General features: G+C 41.9%; 1 protein-coding gene across 1 annotated transcript; it reads right to left on the bottom strand.

Annotated features, from left to right (window-relative positions):
- Nucleotides 1-141: 141 nt before the first annotated feature.
- LOC129330292 (mitochondrial amidoxime reducing component 2-like) lies at nucleotides 142-10807 on the bottom strand. Its single transcript, XM_054980330.1, has 7 exons — nucleotides 10517-10807; nucleotides 7424-7597; nucleotides 6746-6908; nucleotides 4874-5014; nucleotides 4171-4232; nucleotides 3679-3750; nucleotides 142-2358 (listed from the first exon to the last, which is right to left on the bottom strand). Exons 1-7 carry the CDS (start codon nucleotides 10774-10776, stop codon nucleotides 2232-2234), a joined length of 999 nt encoding a protein of 332 aa, XP_054836305.1. The 5' UTR covers nucleotides 10777-10807; the 3' UTR covers nucleotides 142-2231.
- Between the last annotated feature and the right edge of the window lie 7063 nt (nucleotides 10808-17870).

Consider the following 17870-nt stretch of genomic DNA (forward strand, 5'->3'; position numbering starts at 1 on the left):
CATGTTGAAGATCAGCATATAAGAGACTACAACAGAAAGCTTGGAAATCTCACAGAAATCAGTGGGACCTGAGAGTCAAAAATAGGAGTATTGTTTCAATTTTTGAACTACTTACAATTAGTTGCAAAAGAAACTATTATGGTTTGAGAATTGTAGTAGCAACAAGGAATTACTGCTATCAATTAACAAATAAATGGATGAATAAACAAGTCACTAATGTTTTACATAATAGCTTGAAGACATTACAACCTTTCAATCTTTTTACTTCAGTTTATTTTTTCTTGGTATTTTCTCTGAGGCAAGTAGTTCCTAATGTATAGTTCAAGTACATAAACTTATTGACCAAGCAATTTTCCTTACTCGACGAGTCTTTTTTGGTCATCTACCTCAAACTAGAATAATGCAGGATTCATACTTTTAACATTTGTACAGTTGTAAATAGCATAAGTTTACAGCAGTTCTGCACTTTATGTATTTGTATTTGCTAGGATTAAAGTTTTGTTTTGCAGCAAATATGTAAAGTGGGAATGATATATGTTTGTCTTTAAAAACCCATGTACATGCACTAGTGGGCCCTGTATATGCTGTGGCTTCCCAACACATTGTACATGGGTGCGCTTGCATTTGGACATCACATTTGCTACATGAAACACAGCTATTCCTGAAGCAAATGTCTTTTGAAAGAGCCCCAGTTCACACATCTGGGGTGGTACTGAACAAGCATGGTGGGAGAAACTGTGCCTCTCTTCTCAATCATATACAGAGTCTCCAGTGTGAATCAGTGTTTCTGCATGAACAGCTGATCACATACAGCTGTATGTGATCAGCTGTATGTACAGTATGATCACATACTGTAGCCTGGAAGATGGCTTTTTACCTTAACATGGCCGACCTGGCCACCTGGATTCATTCTATGGTAACATCAAGACTTGACTATTGTAATGCACTATACATAGGTCTCCCATCCAAATTAACTAGGAGACTCCAGTTGGTGCAAAATGCTGCAGCTCAACTGCTATCAGGAGCAAGCAGGAGCATGAACATCACCCCCATTCTGCAGTCACTTCACTGGCAACCTATCAACTACCATGCTCAGTTCAAGGTATTGGTTATCGCATACAAAGCTCTTCATGGCCTTGGCCCGGCATACCTACAGGACTGCCTCCCTCCCTATCTTCCTCCACGGCAGGTTCGCTCATCTGAATAGGGTCTCCTACAGGTGCCACCTTGCACATGGGCAAAATCAACAGCAGCCCATACACAAGCTTTCTCTACGGTGGTCCCTACCCTGTGGAACAGCCTGCCTGAGGAGGTCAGGAAAGCCCCCTCTCCTAGCTTTCTACAAATGATGCAAAACCGATGATTCAAAGAGGCTTTTGTACTGTAGGGAGGGGCTCTTGGATGCTTCGCTAATGAGTTAAGGACCATAGGCTTCACCACTATGTTGCTTTATGTACTACCTGTTAGCTTAAATATGTGCTTCTATGAGCTACTTGTGCTTCATGTGGTCTAATGTCAGCCCTACAATTGCTTATGTTCTTTTTCAACATTCCTTCAACTCTGTATGGATTCTTACTAATGCTATGTATGAAGAATTTAACCCCATTCATGCATTACTCAATCACATGCATGACTAGTGGCACTGGGGTCAGTGTGCTAGGTGTACACTCTACCCCTGCTTCCCAATGCTTGTAGGGTCAGGTACCATTCAAGCCAACCTAATAAAAGCAATAAAGATATGGGTGCAGTCAAACTGTATAGAAATTAGTATCTTGAAAGATCAAGTTAAAGATTTCAAACTCTGAACATCTCTCAAAGGGTTCCAAAACAAGACTTTCATATTTAACAAACTGAAAAGGGTAGCTTAGCCAAATTCATGAAGAAAGTCCATTTGCTCATTTCTACATAAGCCCTTTTTGGTCATTACACTTCCAGAGTGCCTAGCACATGAAATGGGAAAGAGTGTTACATGCAGTTGCCTCAATATGCATGATCACCATTTTGTCTGAACAGGGAAATGCACTTCTGGCTTCAGCATGCCAGTCAAAAACCTTGGGGTTTTTCCAGGATATGCATTCACATCTACTTGAGATAGAATAAACAGGCATTGCCCCCTTCAGATAAAATAGCTATTGCACATATTGTGACTATCATGCACAGTGTGCTTTCCCAGTACATGCAGAAGGAGGCACCAAAAACATAACGCTGAAAATAACTATACATATCTTCAGTCAGCAGATTATCTTGTACACAGGGTCTCCAACTTGGAGTACTCCAGTTTTATCAACTCCATATAGCCATCCAAAAGGAGGATCATTCTTAAAGGCATGTTGTTCAGAAGGACCACACTTGCGATAACTGAAAACAAGGAAGGCAGAAAAATGTGCAATCAGTGAGAAAATAAAATTAAGCTAAACAAATTTTGACATTAAAAAGGAAAACATATAGCAGGTCAGTATAAGGACAATGAATGCACATTCTTGTATGAATTGAGAGAATGTAATCAGTTGCACTACAATAGAAGAATAATTTTTAGGGTGTAACTTTCTGAATCTAAAAAGGTTGTCAGGATTTTTATTAAAGAATATAATATAAGGACATGTAACACGACAGCCATATATGTATCAGTTTAGCTCTTTGGTACTAAACGAGAGCATGGTAAGTACTCAGTGAAAAGGAAATACTTTTTTCCCCCTCTTCAAAACAAAAGAGTCAATCAAGTACCACTGTACAATTAGCTGTGTAGTTAATTGCTCCTATACAGTGAACTGCCAGGAACAGAAATAGGAGAAACATGTTATAAACACTTCTATGGTTATACTGGAAAAGAATCAATTAACTTCTAAGAACCCTTTCAAACCTTCCATGTAGATGTGTTTTAAAAAGCACACATCCCTTTTAAACTGTATAATGTATTATACAATGTTTAAACATGGTATAATGTATTATAAATCGTTATAATTTTAATTATCAAGTTGCTGTTGTTCAGAACTGGTTAATAGAGGGGTGCAAGAGGGAGACCAGTCCGGGAAACCTTAGAAGTGTACAAGGATCAGTTAAGTTATTAAAAGGAAACTCGTCTGTGGAAGAGTATCTTGATTCTGTGTGCAGTGGGCCTTAATAAATTAGCTGGAAGGACTGGTTTCATACACGATTGCTCAATGACTGATGACTTACAGTGAGCCAACTCCATTGGAAAGCAGCGTCTTTGGTGCTGTGAGATCAGGGGTGGAATGGGAAGTTTCAGTGGTTTGGGGACAAGCTAGCACTGCAGGAATTCCTCAGCTCTGTCCTGGCTAGCAGTGCCAATGGTGGGCATCAGCTCACCCTCTGACTTGGGTGGTTGCACAGGAAGGAGACAGCTCGTGAACTGATACTAATCACTGTAGCTGACTCCAGTCACTGATGGGCCTGATCCAAGGAGCTCCTCCTGCAGGGCTGGGGGCATGGCTCTCCTCCTTCCTGCCCATGTGCAGCCCACTGCAAACTTTCCTGGGAAGTTAAATGGCCAGTTTGCCTTGTATGAGATGATATGATCTTTCTATCAAGTTGGAACTGTGAAGGCTTGTTCACATGCACAGGTCACCACTTGATCCTGAACACCATTTTGCTGAACACGTAAATGCAAACAAGCATACCGAAACACAAAGTACACAGAACAAGTAGTATGTTTGCTACCTTTTCAGTGTTTTTAGTGGTTCGTTCTTATCCATAACCCCAGTGTTTGGATCAACTGTTGTGAAAATGCACCTGCAGGTACACAAAACATTAAAATAAGAGGTATATCGTACTAATATATTCCATTAAGAACAGTCTTACCTTTCCTAACAGTCTTAATGCTTGGTAATGTGCAATATGGGCTTGACTGTCTGTTTTAAACTTTACTGCACCGACTGATATGTTTTAATATAATTTATGCTATCTGTTTTTATTGTATTCATTATTGACCGTGATCCACTCTGAGCCCGCTTGTGGGGAGAGCAGAATATAAATTGAATAAAATACATTTCTAATGAGGACTACTTTTTAGTTACTGAATTCAAAGACTGCTGGCCGCAAAATCCACCCTGACACCTCATTCCAGTGTGGGCCCAGTTTGTGGTAGAAATACTCAAAAGTTGTGTTGGCATAAACACAAGTGCTACAAAGACCAACGCTTGGTGCTCTTACCTGGGACAAGACATTCGTCCTCTCAACTGCACTTGGCCAATGAGTATTTCAATCCATGTATCCTACAGAAACACAGAACTGTCACACATTAGGGCAGGACTCTGATGAGACAGCATAAAATCTGAATTTTTAAAAAAGATCTAAAAGGTTTAGACAAGGGTTTTCATTCTAACTTTTGTACAAAAATTTGTGCGGATGCTATAGCAGACAGCTATTTCTAAAACTAACTGCATATTTTAATGACTTCGTATACTGGTTTTTGAACTCAAGTTCCCAAAGCATCTCTCTCACAAGATGCAAAACTAAACTATTTTAAAATTCAAAATAATAAAAATGGACCTTTGTGGGTATGGAGAAAGGTAAAAAGATTTTTAAAAACAGAATTTTAAAATACTGAACTCAAGCAAAGCAAAATATAACTACACAGAAGATTTCTCGCAAATGGAGAACACACAGGAGGGGCAAGGTGAAAAGGCAAATCTGAGCTGAACCAAGAGCAGGCATGTGATGCTAGTATCTTTGCATCAGTTAGTCATATTATAAAACTGTAAATATATTTATTGGCCAATATGGTACTTCACTTAAAGCTACACACTCAGTTTTTTAGACCTTTCTTTCAGATGTATTTTGAGGGTGGAGTAAAAGGAAATAACAATTTTGAATGCAGTATTCCCAATACTCATTTTAAGAACTCTTTACTAACCTCCTCATAAGGAGCACAACCTGTAACAACTATATTTGGCCGGAAATTAGTCATTGCAATTTTCTTCTCTAACCGGGCATTTAGATCTTCCAAGGAAGCTTCAGAAATTAACAAGATTGGACTGGCTTCAGCATAGGCAACCTATACACAAAAATACAAAGAGGACTGATGTTGATAGTTTCCATGATCATTCTCTTATTGAACCAGTTTCTTTTGGGGGCAAAAAAACCTTTTGTATGACTTCTTATCAAATAGTAGAATCATCCTGTACAGCTTGGAAAAAACAGCTTCTAGTAATTGCATCTTAGCAATTGCTCCAACAGAGACAAACTCTAATAGCTTTGCAAGATCACACCAGGATTACTGCCTTACCTAGCTAAGCAAAAAAAGAAAAAAGAAAAAGGATAGTTAACATATGTTAAGGGCATGATTCAGTCAAATACAAGCATTTTTATATCCTTTTGATTTCAGTGGAGGAGGTTAACACATGCTCATCTCTTCCTCTGAAATCAATGGGGCTTTGCATTTCTTAACTTTAGGTGGATGATGCACTAAAAGTACATCTGTTCTTTACTTCAGCTAATTCATTCCAATAAACAAACAGGAATGGGACTATAAATTGGCTCAGGATGCAAAAGTATCAGGCAATAAATGCCTAGTAATATAAAAAAGGTACCCAAAGGAAGGAAAACGTGGCACCATTTCTAGGAATAGTGTTCTCAGTACTGTATACAAAGATCAAAAACAATCATGACAATAAGTTATATTTCTCCAGCTTGTGAAGAAACAGTCAGAAAACAGATGAAGGCAAACACTTCTGAATTATCAAAAAAGAGCGATACTCAGATATAAGAAGCATGAACTCTATTTCAAGTCCCTGGAGTTTTGCTAGAAATCGATATCATGATTACATTGACCTTTTCTGGCCACTTCCCAACATGCAGTTTTTAAAATATGAGTAGGAAGATGCCTCCCAAAACAGCAGGGAGAGATCAACTGGTATGAAGGCAAGCCCGTGGACCCTCAAAGGGAAAGACCATTCATATCTAATTTACTTCATGAAACTATTAATCTTTTAAGCAGTATGTCATGCTCTCCTCAGTTGAACACCACATGATCAAAGTCAGTAAGAAACCAATATCTTATTTTCCAGCAAATGACATCATGCAGTACTCATTCTAAACACATTTCAGGAGTCTTTTACTAATTCCAACAGAACTTATTTCCAAACTAGTACGCAACCACAAAATCAGAAGGAGATTGAAACCTGGAAGGGCAGCCATGAAGGAACTAGAAAAGGTCCTTAAGGATAAGGAAGTGTTAGATCATTCATACTATGGTATTCCCATTACTATGCATGGATGTGAAAATTGGACAGTTTCATTATGTATACCATGGACTGCCAAAAAGACAAATAAGTGGGTTCTAGATCAAATCAAGCCTGAATTCTCCCTAGAAGCTAAAATGACTGAACTGAGGTTTATCATATTTTGGTCACTTCATGAGAAGACAAGATTCACTGGAAAAGAATAATACTAGGAAAAGTTGAAGGCAGTAGAAAGAGAAGAAAACCCAGCATGAAATGGGTTGACTCAGTGAAGGAAGCCATGGCCTCCAGTTTGCTAGGTCTGAGCAAGGCTGTCAATGATAGGATGTTTTAGAGGTCATTAATTCATTGGGTCACCATAAGTTAGAAGCAACTTAATGGCACATTCCATACACACATACACACACACACTTGGGATTTCAATCTGAAACCAATACAACAGCAGCATTCTTTGATACACAAAAGCATTAAGCAAAAATAACTAGCAACCCAAATACTTAGCAATAGATACTGAAAAATGTTTGGGGGAGAAATTGGACTCTAACCTCATCTGTCGGTTGGAAAAGAGGCAGGAAACTAACTGGCTTCCTTGTCTTCATATCAGTTTCATAATGCACCAGTCTGTAAGGCTTTGAGTTCAGGAAGGTAGTGATCCACTGAGCTGCTTCATCTCCACAGTCCCTACCTTCAGCATGGACTCCAAAGTGACTGAAGGACCATAAAAAGGCACATATGAACCCTTTTAAAAACATGTGCATTTAGTGTAATACTTCACCTCTCAAAATCACCTTCAACCCATTTCACCTGCGTCCCATATTCCGCTTTTACCCAGATGGTGACTGGTAGTATCATCCTAAACAGAGCTATACTCTGGCCCATGGACTTAAAAGGATGTAGAAAGATGTAATTCATCTTAGGATGGTGTTGTGGGTCTACTATTGTATGGAGAAATGAGCAGGGAAGTGAGATATATATGCAGTGATAAAGAACATAAACATACAAACGTGAGATCCTGCTGGATCAGACTAGCGGTCCATCTAGTGCAGCAATGATAGAGTATGTAAGATGTTTATGAGAGAAAGGAAAGGGGAGAGAAAAAGCTCTTGCATACAAACATATACCGTGCATGCAGTTTAATCTTTCCTAATCTAAACTGAGAGAGAAAATCATGGTAAATAGAAAGCTACAGTTGCTAGGGAGCAAGGAGAAAAATCATCTGCTACCTGCAATTGCAGATGGAATTTGTCACAGGAAGTTTGACAGGAATACTCAGTGTTTTCATTCCTGGAGCACTTAAGGTTAAATAGCCAGATTCATAGGATACAGAAACTAGCACCAAGCGAGGTTTCTGTTTAGCAGACAGTATACATCCATCTTCCTTGATCACAGTCCAACATCTGACATTGAAAATAAACAGAAATAATGCTCAGTAAAGAGATACAAACTTATATTACATACAAATACTTCAATCTTAAAATGCTAAATCAGTACATAACATTGGCATTATCAGAGCACAGATAAACAGAGCACAAAATATAAAAACAAGAAACAGAATGCTAACTTTGCAGCATCACGGTGCCCTGTAGAGTAAAAGTTGGGACTTCAGACTCCCAAGGAATTCTGAAATCCCTTTGAAAATGTTGTCTGCTGGATTCTATTTCTCCATTTGGGTCTAGTAACAAGACAAAAGGCACAGGAGTTATGACTTTAGTTGGGTAACTCTTGTCATAAGCACACACAAAACACCTTGAACCAATTAGCAGGAATTGGAGAAATGAATATTTGCCTTATGCTCAGCAAATATACTAGAAACCTCCTCAGAAGGTTTCTAGTAAACAATGGATGAAATGCAGCCAGAAAATGTCCCCTGATGCAATTTCTAAGCCCCTTGGTGTGCATTAAGTAAGAATGGACTACTTCACAGAAGTCACCGTGGAAATTGGGAATGAGGGTTGCAGCAATTAGGGGAAGTATAAGCACTCACCTGGAAGGCTCCATCCTCTCTTCCTTCACTGCCCTTGCACACTTCTCCTTTACTGCACTGCCCATCACAGCACTTCTTGTTCCCTCCCTTCTTTCTCCTCAATTCTGCACCATGCTGTCTCTCCTTCCCATCTCATCTGCCCAGAACCCCTGTTTACACTTTGATCGAAGGTCATTCTGCAGCCCCTTTAGCCTAGTCGTCTCTGGCTTATTTACCCTTCCTTGTCCTCCTCTTCTAGGCCAATTAACTTACCAAGGAAGTTGTCCAGAGGGCTGCTGGCAGCCAGGAATGGAGCCCCTATAGTGCTGGTAGTGCAGCAGTGGGCTGCAGTGCTTGGACCTGAGGAAGGCTTGCCCATAACCTCCCCTCATGCCACTGCTCAGCTGGTAGTAGCACAGGAGGAAATGATGAGGAAAGCTTACTCGCATCATCAAGGTTCAGATCCAAGCCAGCACCATAGGATCACTTGGTTTGGCATGTTCCTGGGCTGGTTTGATGTCCCAGTCTATGTATCTACATTTCTTTCCTGTTCATACATAGGAAGAGAGATAGGATGTATGTCTAGCACAAGATCACCCAATTCATGTGCTCCAGGGCTGACCAGGGATTTACCCCAGTTCTCATGGTGCCCTTTGCTCGTTTAATAGACATTCATCCATTTTTGTGCTCCTCCAATTCTAATCAACTGTGGACCAGGCCATAGAAAGCAGAGCTGTGAGCAAGAACAGTAGGTAGCCCATCATGAATGAGTTTGTGTAACCAGATTGCCCAAATCACCTAGGATGAAATCCTGGGCTGTTGCCAGTGTCTCATACCAGGCAGGGCATTAAAGAAATGAATGAAGAATCTGTAACTTCCTCAAAGCCAGGAGATATTTCTGAAATGTCAACAAATCTATTACTTGTTGACATTTCAACATGAAAAGTCATTAAGAACTGTTAACTTTAATGTCTTAAGCTTTTTTTGTTTTCTTATAATGAACACCTCCCTTAAACAACCTCCCTTCCTTAACTTCGTCCTTACTTCTTATCCAGTTGGCACCTTATGACATTTACAGATAGTTATGAGCTACTACTGCCAAGACTTTATTTCAGAAAGTACTCTACAGAAGAAAGTACCTGTCCCTTCCCTTTAAAATAAATTAAAATATTGCAGCACATAACTACCCCTTGTGTTTGGAGATTGTGCAAGCAAACCTGCATAGCCAAAAACGAAGGATCGACTTTCCAGTGGGTCAGCAGATATGTAAGGGAGGAGAAGGGTGCATAAATAAGGCCGATATTACATGGAATTGATTTCATGCATATCTTTGGATAGCCAGAGCTCAGTCTGCTTTGCGGCTGAGATCATTACTGACAAGGAGAGACAGAAGCCGGGAGAGGAGCAGTCCACGCCAAGTCTTGCTAGTCGGGATAGCTGGCTTGTCCCGCAAGTCTTATGCTGTCTGAAGAAGGGAGCTCCGACTCTCGAAAGCTCAGATTTGAAAAAAATTTGTTGGTCTCTAAGAGCCAAGCTACAAGTGACGAATTACACTTGCCTGGCAAGTGAACAGACTCGCGTGTATTCCTCCCTGTTCACTTGCCATTCACTTCAGCTCCATTTGATCAAGTGGAGAGCAAGTGAATGGCAAGTGAACAGGGAGGAATACAGGTGAGTCTGTTCACTTGCCAGGCAAGTGTAATTCGTCACTTGTAGCTTGGCTCTAAGGCGCAGCTGGACTCATATGCTGCTGCTGTACCACGGACTAACACTGTCACCCACCCAGGGCTCATTTCGAGGGGGAACGCACAGGAACGCAGTTCTGGCAGTTCCCCAAAGAGGTCATATGGCAGGTGGCCCTGCCCACCTGACTCTCGGCCATTTTGGGCCCGTTTCGGCCTGGATTGGGGCTGAAACGGCCTGGATCTAGCCTATAATGGATGGTGGATCACTCTCCCGCTCAGCAGCGGCCTGATCCTGACCATTTTGGGCCCCTTTTCAGCCATTTTCAGCCCCTTTTTGCCATTTTGGGCCCAATTTCGGCCCTGAATAGCCAGGATTGGGTCCAAAACAGCCAGAATAGGGGATGTCGGGTGTGGCATATGCAAATCAGTTATACTAATGACACACTTCCAGTGATGGCAAGAGGCATGGCATATGCTAATAAGTTATGGTAATGAGTAATGCTAAGGAGTTCCTCCAGCTCTTTTTCTACAAAATGACCCCTGCACCCGCCTAAAACTATCCAAGTCTTGAGCGCCAGCTCAAGTCCAAAAACGATCTGCCAAAGGTGCAGCCCAACGATCGCGGGGGCAAGTTGGAAGGAATCTGCCATTCCCCGCCGCATCCCTACCTGTCGCGAAGGTCTCCTTTGCGGAGGCCCAGCTCGGTCACTTCGGCCCGCTGCACAGACACCCCCCGGCAAGATTTGACCGGGTAAATGAAGAGCTCCGACACCGTCCCCACCCGCACCAGTCTTCGGCCAGGCCGCCGTCGACGCCAGGCCGCGGCCACCCCCAGGGCCACCCCGACGGCGGCAACGGCGCACAGCCAGGCGAGCCGCGGCAGCGGAGGCAGCGCACGCGGGGAAAGACCAGCCGCGGCCCCGTCCATGATGTGCGCCCAGCAGGTAGAGACCGCCCCTTGGCCACTGACGCCAGAGCTTCTCTCACCTGTTTATAGCCGTGCTGGGAGGTAACAGCGGCCAGTTCAGTCCCCCTCTGGCCCTTGGGCGCCGCAGAAAACCGTCCCGGCCTCTCCCCCCCTTTCCCGGGCTCCAAGCACAGGCTGCCTCTCACTGGCACACACACACACACACACACACACACACACACACACACACACACCCCAAATAACAAGGAGCCTCTCCCTTAGCACTAGAAGGACGAACCAGCGTGTTGGGGCGTACATACGCCTCGCTGAGGCAGAGTCCACTTCGTCAGATGCGCGAAGAGTTCTTACGGTATACCCAAAGCTACCAAGACGGCGAGAATTGTGTTTGCTTGTCTGACTCCGGGGGCTTTTGATACCGTCAAGCTGTTTGCACTTGCATAAAATGTAATCTCTCTCTCTCTCTCTCTCTCGCTGCACAAGTTGCTGCCTGAGGTCGATCACTTGCCATTTCAAACTGCTAAATTCTGGGCCTTCCCTGAAGGCAAATTCCGAGCGAGGAGGCAGGCCACCAGTAAGACCACAAGAGCGCTTTCTCTGGTGGTGCCCTTGCCCCCTCTCTGAAATGCTCTCCTTCTGGAAGTTTTCCCGCATCTGATGAATAATCAGGGCATCCACGTCCTACTTCAAGTGTCAAAGCCACTAAAAGCAAACACAACAGAAACATTAGAAAAGACTGAAAACCAACCTCCAGAGAAAGTCGTGTCTGGACAGTCAAACTCTCCTCCTTAAGAAGGAGGTAATAGAGGATTGGAACAATTCAACAGCTGTTAGAAATTCACATCATTTGGGCAGGATCCAGGAATGCAGCTTGCACTATGAATTTGGCTTGCCAAATGCTTTCCTAAGACAGAGTGAGCAGCACTAGACTTGCAATCCAGAGGCCTAGGCTTTTGCACAACAACAACAACACACATGAACGACGTTAAAGAAATTAAGATTTTAACTTGAGGCACTGATCCAACTGACTTTAAGTCATACATAAAACTGTAATCTCAGAAATGCTTGCTTTTAGTTTTTAGTCCCATGGCACTCTTGTAGAATTCATTTGCACAGACCAACTATCCATTTGTTATACTTAAGTTATCCCCAATGCAATGGGGACCGAGATTTTGGGAGTGGGTGGAAGGAGACAGAATGGACATTAATCTAGCATTTCCAAAGAAAAACACTTGTTTATCATGCAGCACTCCCCTCCCCTTTCAATTTGAATTTGGCAATAATGCCAAACAGGAAGGGGTGTTGGAATGAAGTATATCAACTTCAAGCAGACAAAAAACTGTAGATTAGTTGTGCTAGGCTTATTTACCTTACTAAAGTTTCCAGGACTGGTTCAGGTTAGTTCAAAATAATAAGAATAACATGCCTTGTTATTCCCCCACAGCTTTGATTCCATTAAAATCCATCCCTTTTTTAATCTACCATTTTCGTTATATTCAGAAAAACTTCACTTTATGATTAACCAACTCCTTTAGCAACTATCATGCTATCCCAGACTATCAACAAACAAAAGCTACAGTGACAAAGTTCACAGGTTAAAGTTTATAGCAGAGTTATATGAATCTTTTCAAAAGTTTTCTCCAGCAACTTAGAAAACAAATATACAGAATGAGGGTTGCTGGATTCCAGTGACACTTCATGCACAAACTTTGGGATTCAGTTGTTCATAAACCATACAAAGTTTCTGTAAATATCATTCCTTTTTTGAGAGAGCTAATTTGGCCATAGCAATTAAATAGGCTGTCACACATCACTGTTCCATTGCAAAAATTGCTAGGAATACTAGAATATACTCCATATTTATGGTTATTCATGACTAGGATGCCATACAATTTATGAGGACGTGGTATTTTAAATCAACCAATATTTTTTCCTCTTCTGATCAGCCCAGTGGAACATTCAAAGAATTTAATTGCAAAACAATTTCACCCTCACACTAACAGTAGCTGGTATCATTTCATTCTATTAGCAGAAATATTTAATCAATTCCAATTTTTTTTTTTAATGATGGGAACCACCTAAGGCAGTTTTCAGCGGAGAGTACAGATTAGAAATATTTTCAAGTAAAATATGTAAAAAGTAGAAAGTGGTAAAGACTTGGCATGATAGCCTCAATGTGAATTAACTGTGTTTCTTTTATGATGTTGCAAGCTTCAGCTGGAATTTACTTTGGAACGTGTTTTTCTAAAGTGTTGATCTTACCCACCCTTCCCTTCTTTCAATCACACCTTCAATCAGTTGCAGAACCATCTCCTTAACAATATTACCAGAAACTTTTTTTAATTCTTTCCCTTTTCCTTCTTTTTGCCAAATGTACTTCCATATGTCTCGGAGTTCAACCCCCTGGCCACCGTTCCAAGTGCTGATCACAGCCACTCAGACCCCTAGCAGCCCTCCTGGGAGGTATGAACTACCTGTTTTCACTTGAGACATACCAGTCTCCAGATTCTTTCTTTGGGTGGATTTGCACACAGCTGGTCAGTAACTCAAGACACAGGCTTATATATATATATAATGGTTGTTTATTAGCTTAGAAGAGTGTATGCAGGTTTGCAGGAACCACTCTATTAAGACACAAGCAGAAGGTGATAAAATAACAATTTGTCTATTCTTTACTAACCCTATCTGACTAAAATATAAGCTTGCTAATTTGCTTTTCTCTGAAGAGGCTTGTGGCTCATACTCACAAGCAAAGTCCATAAACCATACCAAGCAGGTCTGGTCATTTCAGGCCTGGCATGGAGCAAAGTTTCTCACATGCTGTTGGAATAAGGTAGCATGGAATGATCCAACGAAGTCTCTGTGAGAGTGTGTAGCGTGATGATGAGTGCACTGAGGAACCATCTTTTCTATGGGTGTCAGCCAATCAGAGGCACACTTGCAATCAGCATTGCTAGCCTGAGAACCGAGGAGGATGACGGAGCCAAGACTCCCTTGTGTCTCAAGGACACCTTGCCTGGGCAACAGCACACAGGTGCAATTAATTAACTGAGCTGCACATTCCACTCCCAGGGTGACAAGCCAAAACTGGGCCTGTGAGATCTTAGAAGCCTGAACCAATGTACTCAGTTGGGCTCGATGTGGCTCTGCTAGACAATATGCTAAATATCATTATTGTTACCAGAACTGCTATTTTATGGGGAAATTAGCACGCAGTCTGGGTTAAATTAGTGCAGATCTTAACCAACTATATCAGAGTACATCTTCCAGATTACTCATGCAAATAAAGAGGCAATGGCTAATAAGTATAAACGTGTTTACTAGAAGTGTTGTGTATGCCTACAATAACACACACAATCAAAGTACATACAAGAGCTAAGAAATAAAGAATAGGAAAATAGAGCCGTTTGCATTAGCAGGGAACCCACTTGAGATCGAAGAAGCGGGGTGATACGTACCTGGTCATGGCGAGAAGCAAAGAAGTAGCAGCAAAGCGGGGCGGTATCTAATGCCTGCACTAGACACGCAGAGTGCCGGTCGGGGTTCAAGAGAGGAATGGTGCGCCCGGTCGGGGTTGGGAGAGGAATGACCTGCACCTCATGGCAGGGAAAACCTGCTTAAGTACCCAGAAACGTACCCTGAGGTGAATGCCTTCCATGTGGTTCTCGGGGGGGGGGGACGACAAAGGCTTAATGGGTCTACAACTATCACTAATGGGCCACTTTAGTGTCTGAATATATGATTGTGACCCCTCGGGAAGAGGGGACAAAGGAGGGGAGGGGAGTGCCAGGCGAGTTGATTGAATCTGCCAGGAAGCTGGAGTTGTCTTGATGGCATCTGCCCTGGAATGTGGTGGTAGTATTGAAATGCGTCCATTAGGTGTTCTGGGCAGCCGGCACGTAGCTTCCATTCCAGGGCAGCTTCCAGCAATATGCATAGCAGGGTGGGGCTGGGCTTCATGAACGTGACAGGAGCTTGGTCTCGAAACGGCAGCCTCAGAGCAAACTGTCCATGGTGGTTCTCTGCTGCCTGGGAACATGGCTTCTTCCTTAGCACATCTTGTGGGCTGGCTAGCAGGCTGCCTAGTGGTGAGCAATAAAGCATATATTATTTAATATATTGTTTCCAAAATTATTTATTTAACAGTACATAAGGGATGTAATAAACAATTTCATATTCCAATTTATTTCTCCTAACACATTCAAGAACTGTACCACATATTGCAATTTCCCTCGACCTCAATCATGTAGGCATTCCATGTATCCTGTAATTAATCAATTAAAGTGTCTCGTGCTCAAAGTGCTACAATTATTACAATTAAAGTGCAATTGCTTTCTGGCATCCTATGACACTATTTCTTATATACAGAATCCAATTTGCCTTATAATCAATTACAGTATAGGCACAGTCCAAGAGTGGTTCCAGACACTGTGAGTGTCACAGATCATGAGTAGACCTATATTCTTTTGGTATAAGTTGTTAGTTCTGTGACAGGATTCTCTAACGGACGGTCCAGATCCTCATAGGGTCCGTTTCCAAGATTCTTTTTCAAAGAGCACAGTAGCTGGAAAAACATACACAATCAAAAGGAATCCCCGAATGTCTAATATTTACAATAATACATTCATAATGCAGCACACTTACTCAGAGATTCTTGAGATCAACCTTCCATATCCCTTTCCGATTTCACAATTACTTCCATCTGTACCCTATTAGCTGGTAGCCGTTTTATCTTCAAAAAGCAATCCACGCCCCAATCACATAGTTATTCTGTCTTAAAGTGATACTACTCCTAAATAATTACCCCAGAAAACAGGTATAGTCATTGGCTATATTTAAGCCGTAGGGTATGAGAGTATTGAGTTTATATATCCAAAACGTTTCTTTCTGATGCAGTTCCCTAGTGGCAGCCATATGTTCTTTCTTGCGAGTCTTGAACAGCACGGTAAATAACATTTCCATATCACTATGTTTCTTGTCTAAATAATGTTGGACTATAGGAGCCTCTAACACATTATTCTTTATTCTCGACTGGTGTTCACTGAGTCTTGTTCTGATGGAACGTACGGTACTTCCTATGTATAATAGACCACATGGGCATTTCAGAACATATACTACCCCTTCAGTGCCGCAATTGACAAATTCACATGTAGTCTTCAATCCCGACTGCTTCAAGTCCTCTGCAGTCATTATTAGAGAGCATTGTTTACATCGCCCGCATTTATATACACCCCTTGGTAGTCCCGTGTTTCTAGTGCCAGTGTCAAGATTTAAATCCGAATGTACAAGCTGGTCTTTGATATTTCGAGTCCTCCTAAAGGCTACTAATGGGGGAGTCCCACAGCCCGGGATGTCATTGACAAGCAGCCAGTGTTTCAGGATTGCCCGTCTGATGGCATTGGCTTTCTCACTGTAGTCAAAAACCCCCACAATGCGGTCCCCCGTCGTTCGTTCCTTTGGTCTAAGTAAATCCTCTCTGGTTGTTTCATCTGCACGTCGTCTTGCTCGAAGTAACACCCTGTCAGGGTACCCCCGTTGCTTCAGATGTTCTTGTAGCATATCACTTTGAAAAGTATAATCCGCATTTCTGGTAGAATTTCTTTTGAGTCGCAAGAATTGTCCAAATGGTAAGTTCGCCCTTAGATGTCCGGGGTGGAAGGATCTATAATGAAGTAATAAGTTCTTATCCGTTTGTTTCCTAAATGGTCTTACCGCCAAGGTGCCATCCTCCCCCTTATATACTGTCACGTCCAGGTAATTCACATGATCCCTACTTGCGCTCCAAGTGAATTTGATATTAGGATGTATGCCATTCATCCATTCTCCTAGCTTCTGGATGTTGACGTTTTCATTTATCACTAGGAAGAGGTCGTCAATAAAACGGACGAATATGATGATATCTTTCCAAAATGGATTGACTACAGGATTGCAAAAATAGTCCCTTTCCAGTCGTCCCATAAAGAGATTCGCTATGCAGGGTGCTGCAGAGCATCCCATTGCGACCCCTCGAAGCTGAACAAAAAATTGGTCTTCTACTCTAAAGTAGTTGTTTTCCAGTATTATCTCCAAAAGTGATGTCAGGAAGAAGGTAGGTGGATGCATACACTCCCTCTGGTCTAAAGTTTCCATTACTACTAGGCGTGCCTCTTCATGCGGAATGTTGGTATACAGTGAAGCAACATCCAGTGTGGCTAATATTGCTCCTGCTGGTAATTTAAAACCCTCAAACTTCTTAACAAAGTCACCTGTGTCCAGCAAAAAAGTCGGTAATCTTCTTACAAAGTCCTGAAGAAAAAAATCCAAATATTTAGACAGTGGTTCCAGGATCGAATTACTTCCCGATATGATTGGTCGTCCCGGGGGGGGGGGGAACCTTCTTTATGGATTTTTGGCAATATATACATCACTGGTGTCCTAGGAGACAAGTTAATTAAACCTTTGTGTTCCAGTTCTGTAATATGTCCTAATGCCAAGGCTTCATCTACGGTCACCTTAATTAGAAAGCCGATCTTCTTCACAGGATCATTGGGGATGGGTCTGTAGTCCAATTCGTTATTCAACTGTCTCTTCATCTCCATCATGTAGTCTTTTTTATCCATCACTACAATTGCACCCCCCTTATCAGCCTCTTTTATTATGATAGATCGGTCAGATTGCAAATTTTTTAAGGCCATCCTTTCTCCCCTCGGCAGGTTGTTATATCCAATACCTTCACGGGCTTCTATATCATTAATTTCCTTCAATAACATTTTCTCAAAGGTCTGTACATAGGGATTGTTAACAGTAGGATTATATGAGGAGCGTGTAGAAATGCCCGTTTCCTTTTTCTTAGATGCAGTTCCACCAAAAACAATCCTCAGCTTAATTTGTCTTATTAACTTAAAGACGTCTACCCTGGTTTGAAAATCATTATATCTGGGAGTTGGTACAAACCCGAGACCTTTATTTAAGGCCATTTTTTCTAAATCTGAAAGAGTTCTACTTGAGAGATTAACCACTAGGTCAGTTTCCCTTATTGGTGTCAGGTCCGTCTCCCTCTGTTGTGCCTGCCCCCTCGTAAAAAACGGCCCTTACCTTCATAATTATATGTCTTATTA

Source organism: Eublepharis macularius, chromosome 1 (genome assembly GCF_028583425.1).
Source record: "Eublepharis macularius isolate TG4126 chromosome 1, MPM_Emac_v1.0, whole genome shotgun sequence".
In the NCBI taxonomy this organism is placed as follows: domain Eukaryota; kingdom Metazoa; phylum Chordata; class Lepidosauria; order Squamata; family Eublepharidae; genus Eublepharis; species Eublepharis macularius.

Bases quoted from the DNA above. Each gene is read 5' to 3' on its own strand.
- LOC129330292 (XM_054980330.1), bottom strand. From the start codon at position 10,776: ATGGACGGGGCCGCGGCTGGTCTTTCCCCGCGTGCGCTGCCTCCGCTG. The intron at 6,909-7,423 runs GTAGCAGATGAT...ATGGTCCTTCAG, and splicing joins AATTCCATCTGCAATTGCAG to TCACTTTGGAGTCCATGCTG. The intron at 2,359-3,678 runs GTAGCAAACATA...CCTTGTTTTCAG, and splicing joins CCACTAAAAACACTGAAAAG to TTATCGCAAGTGTGGTCCTT.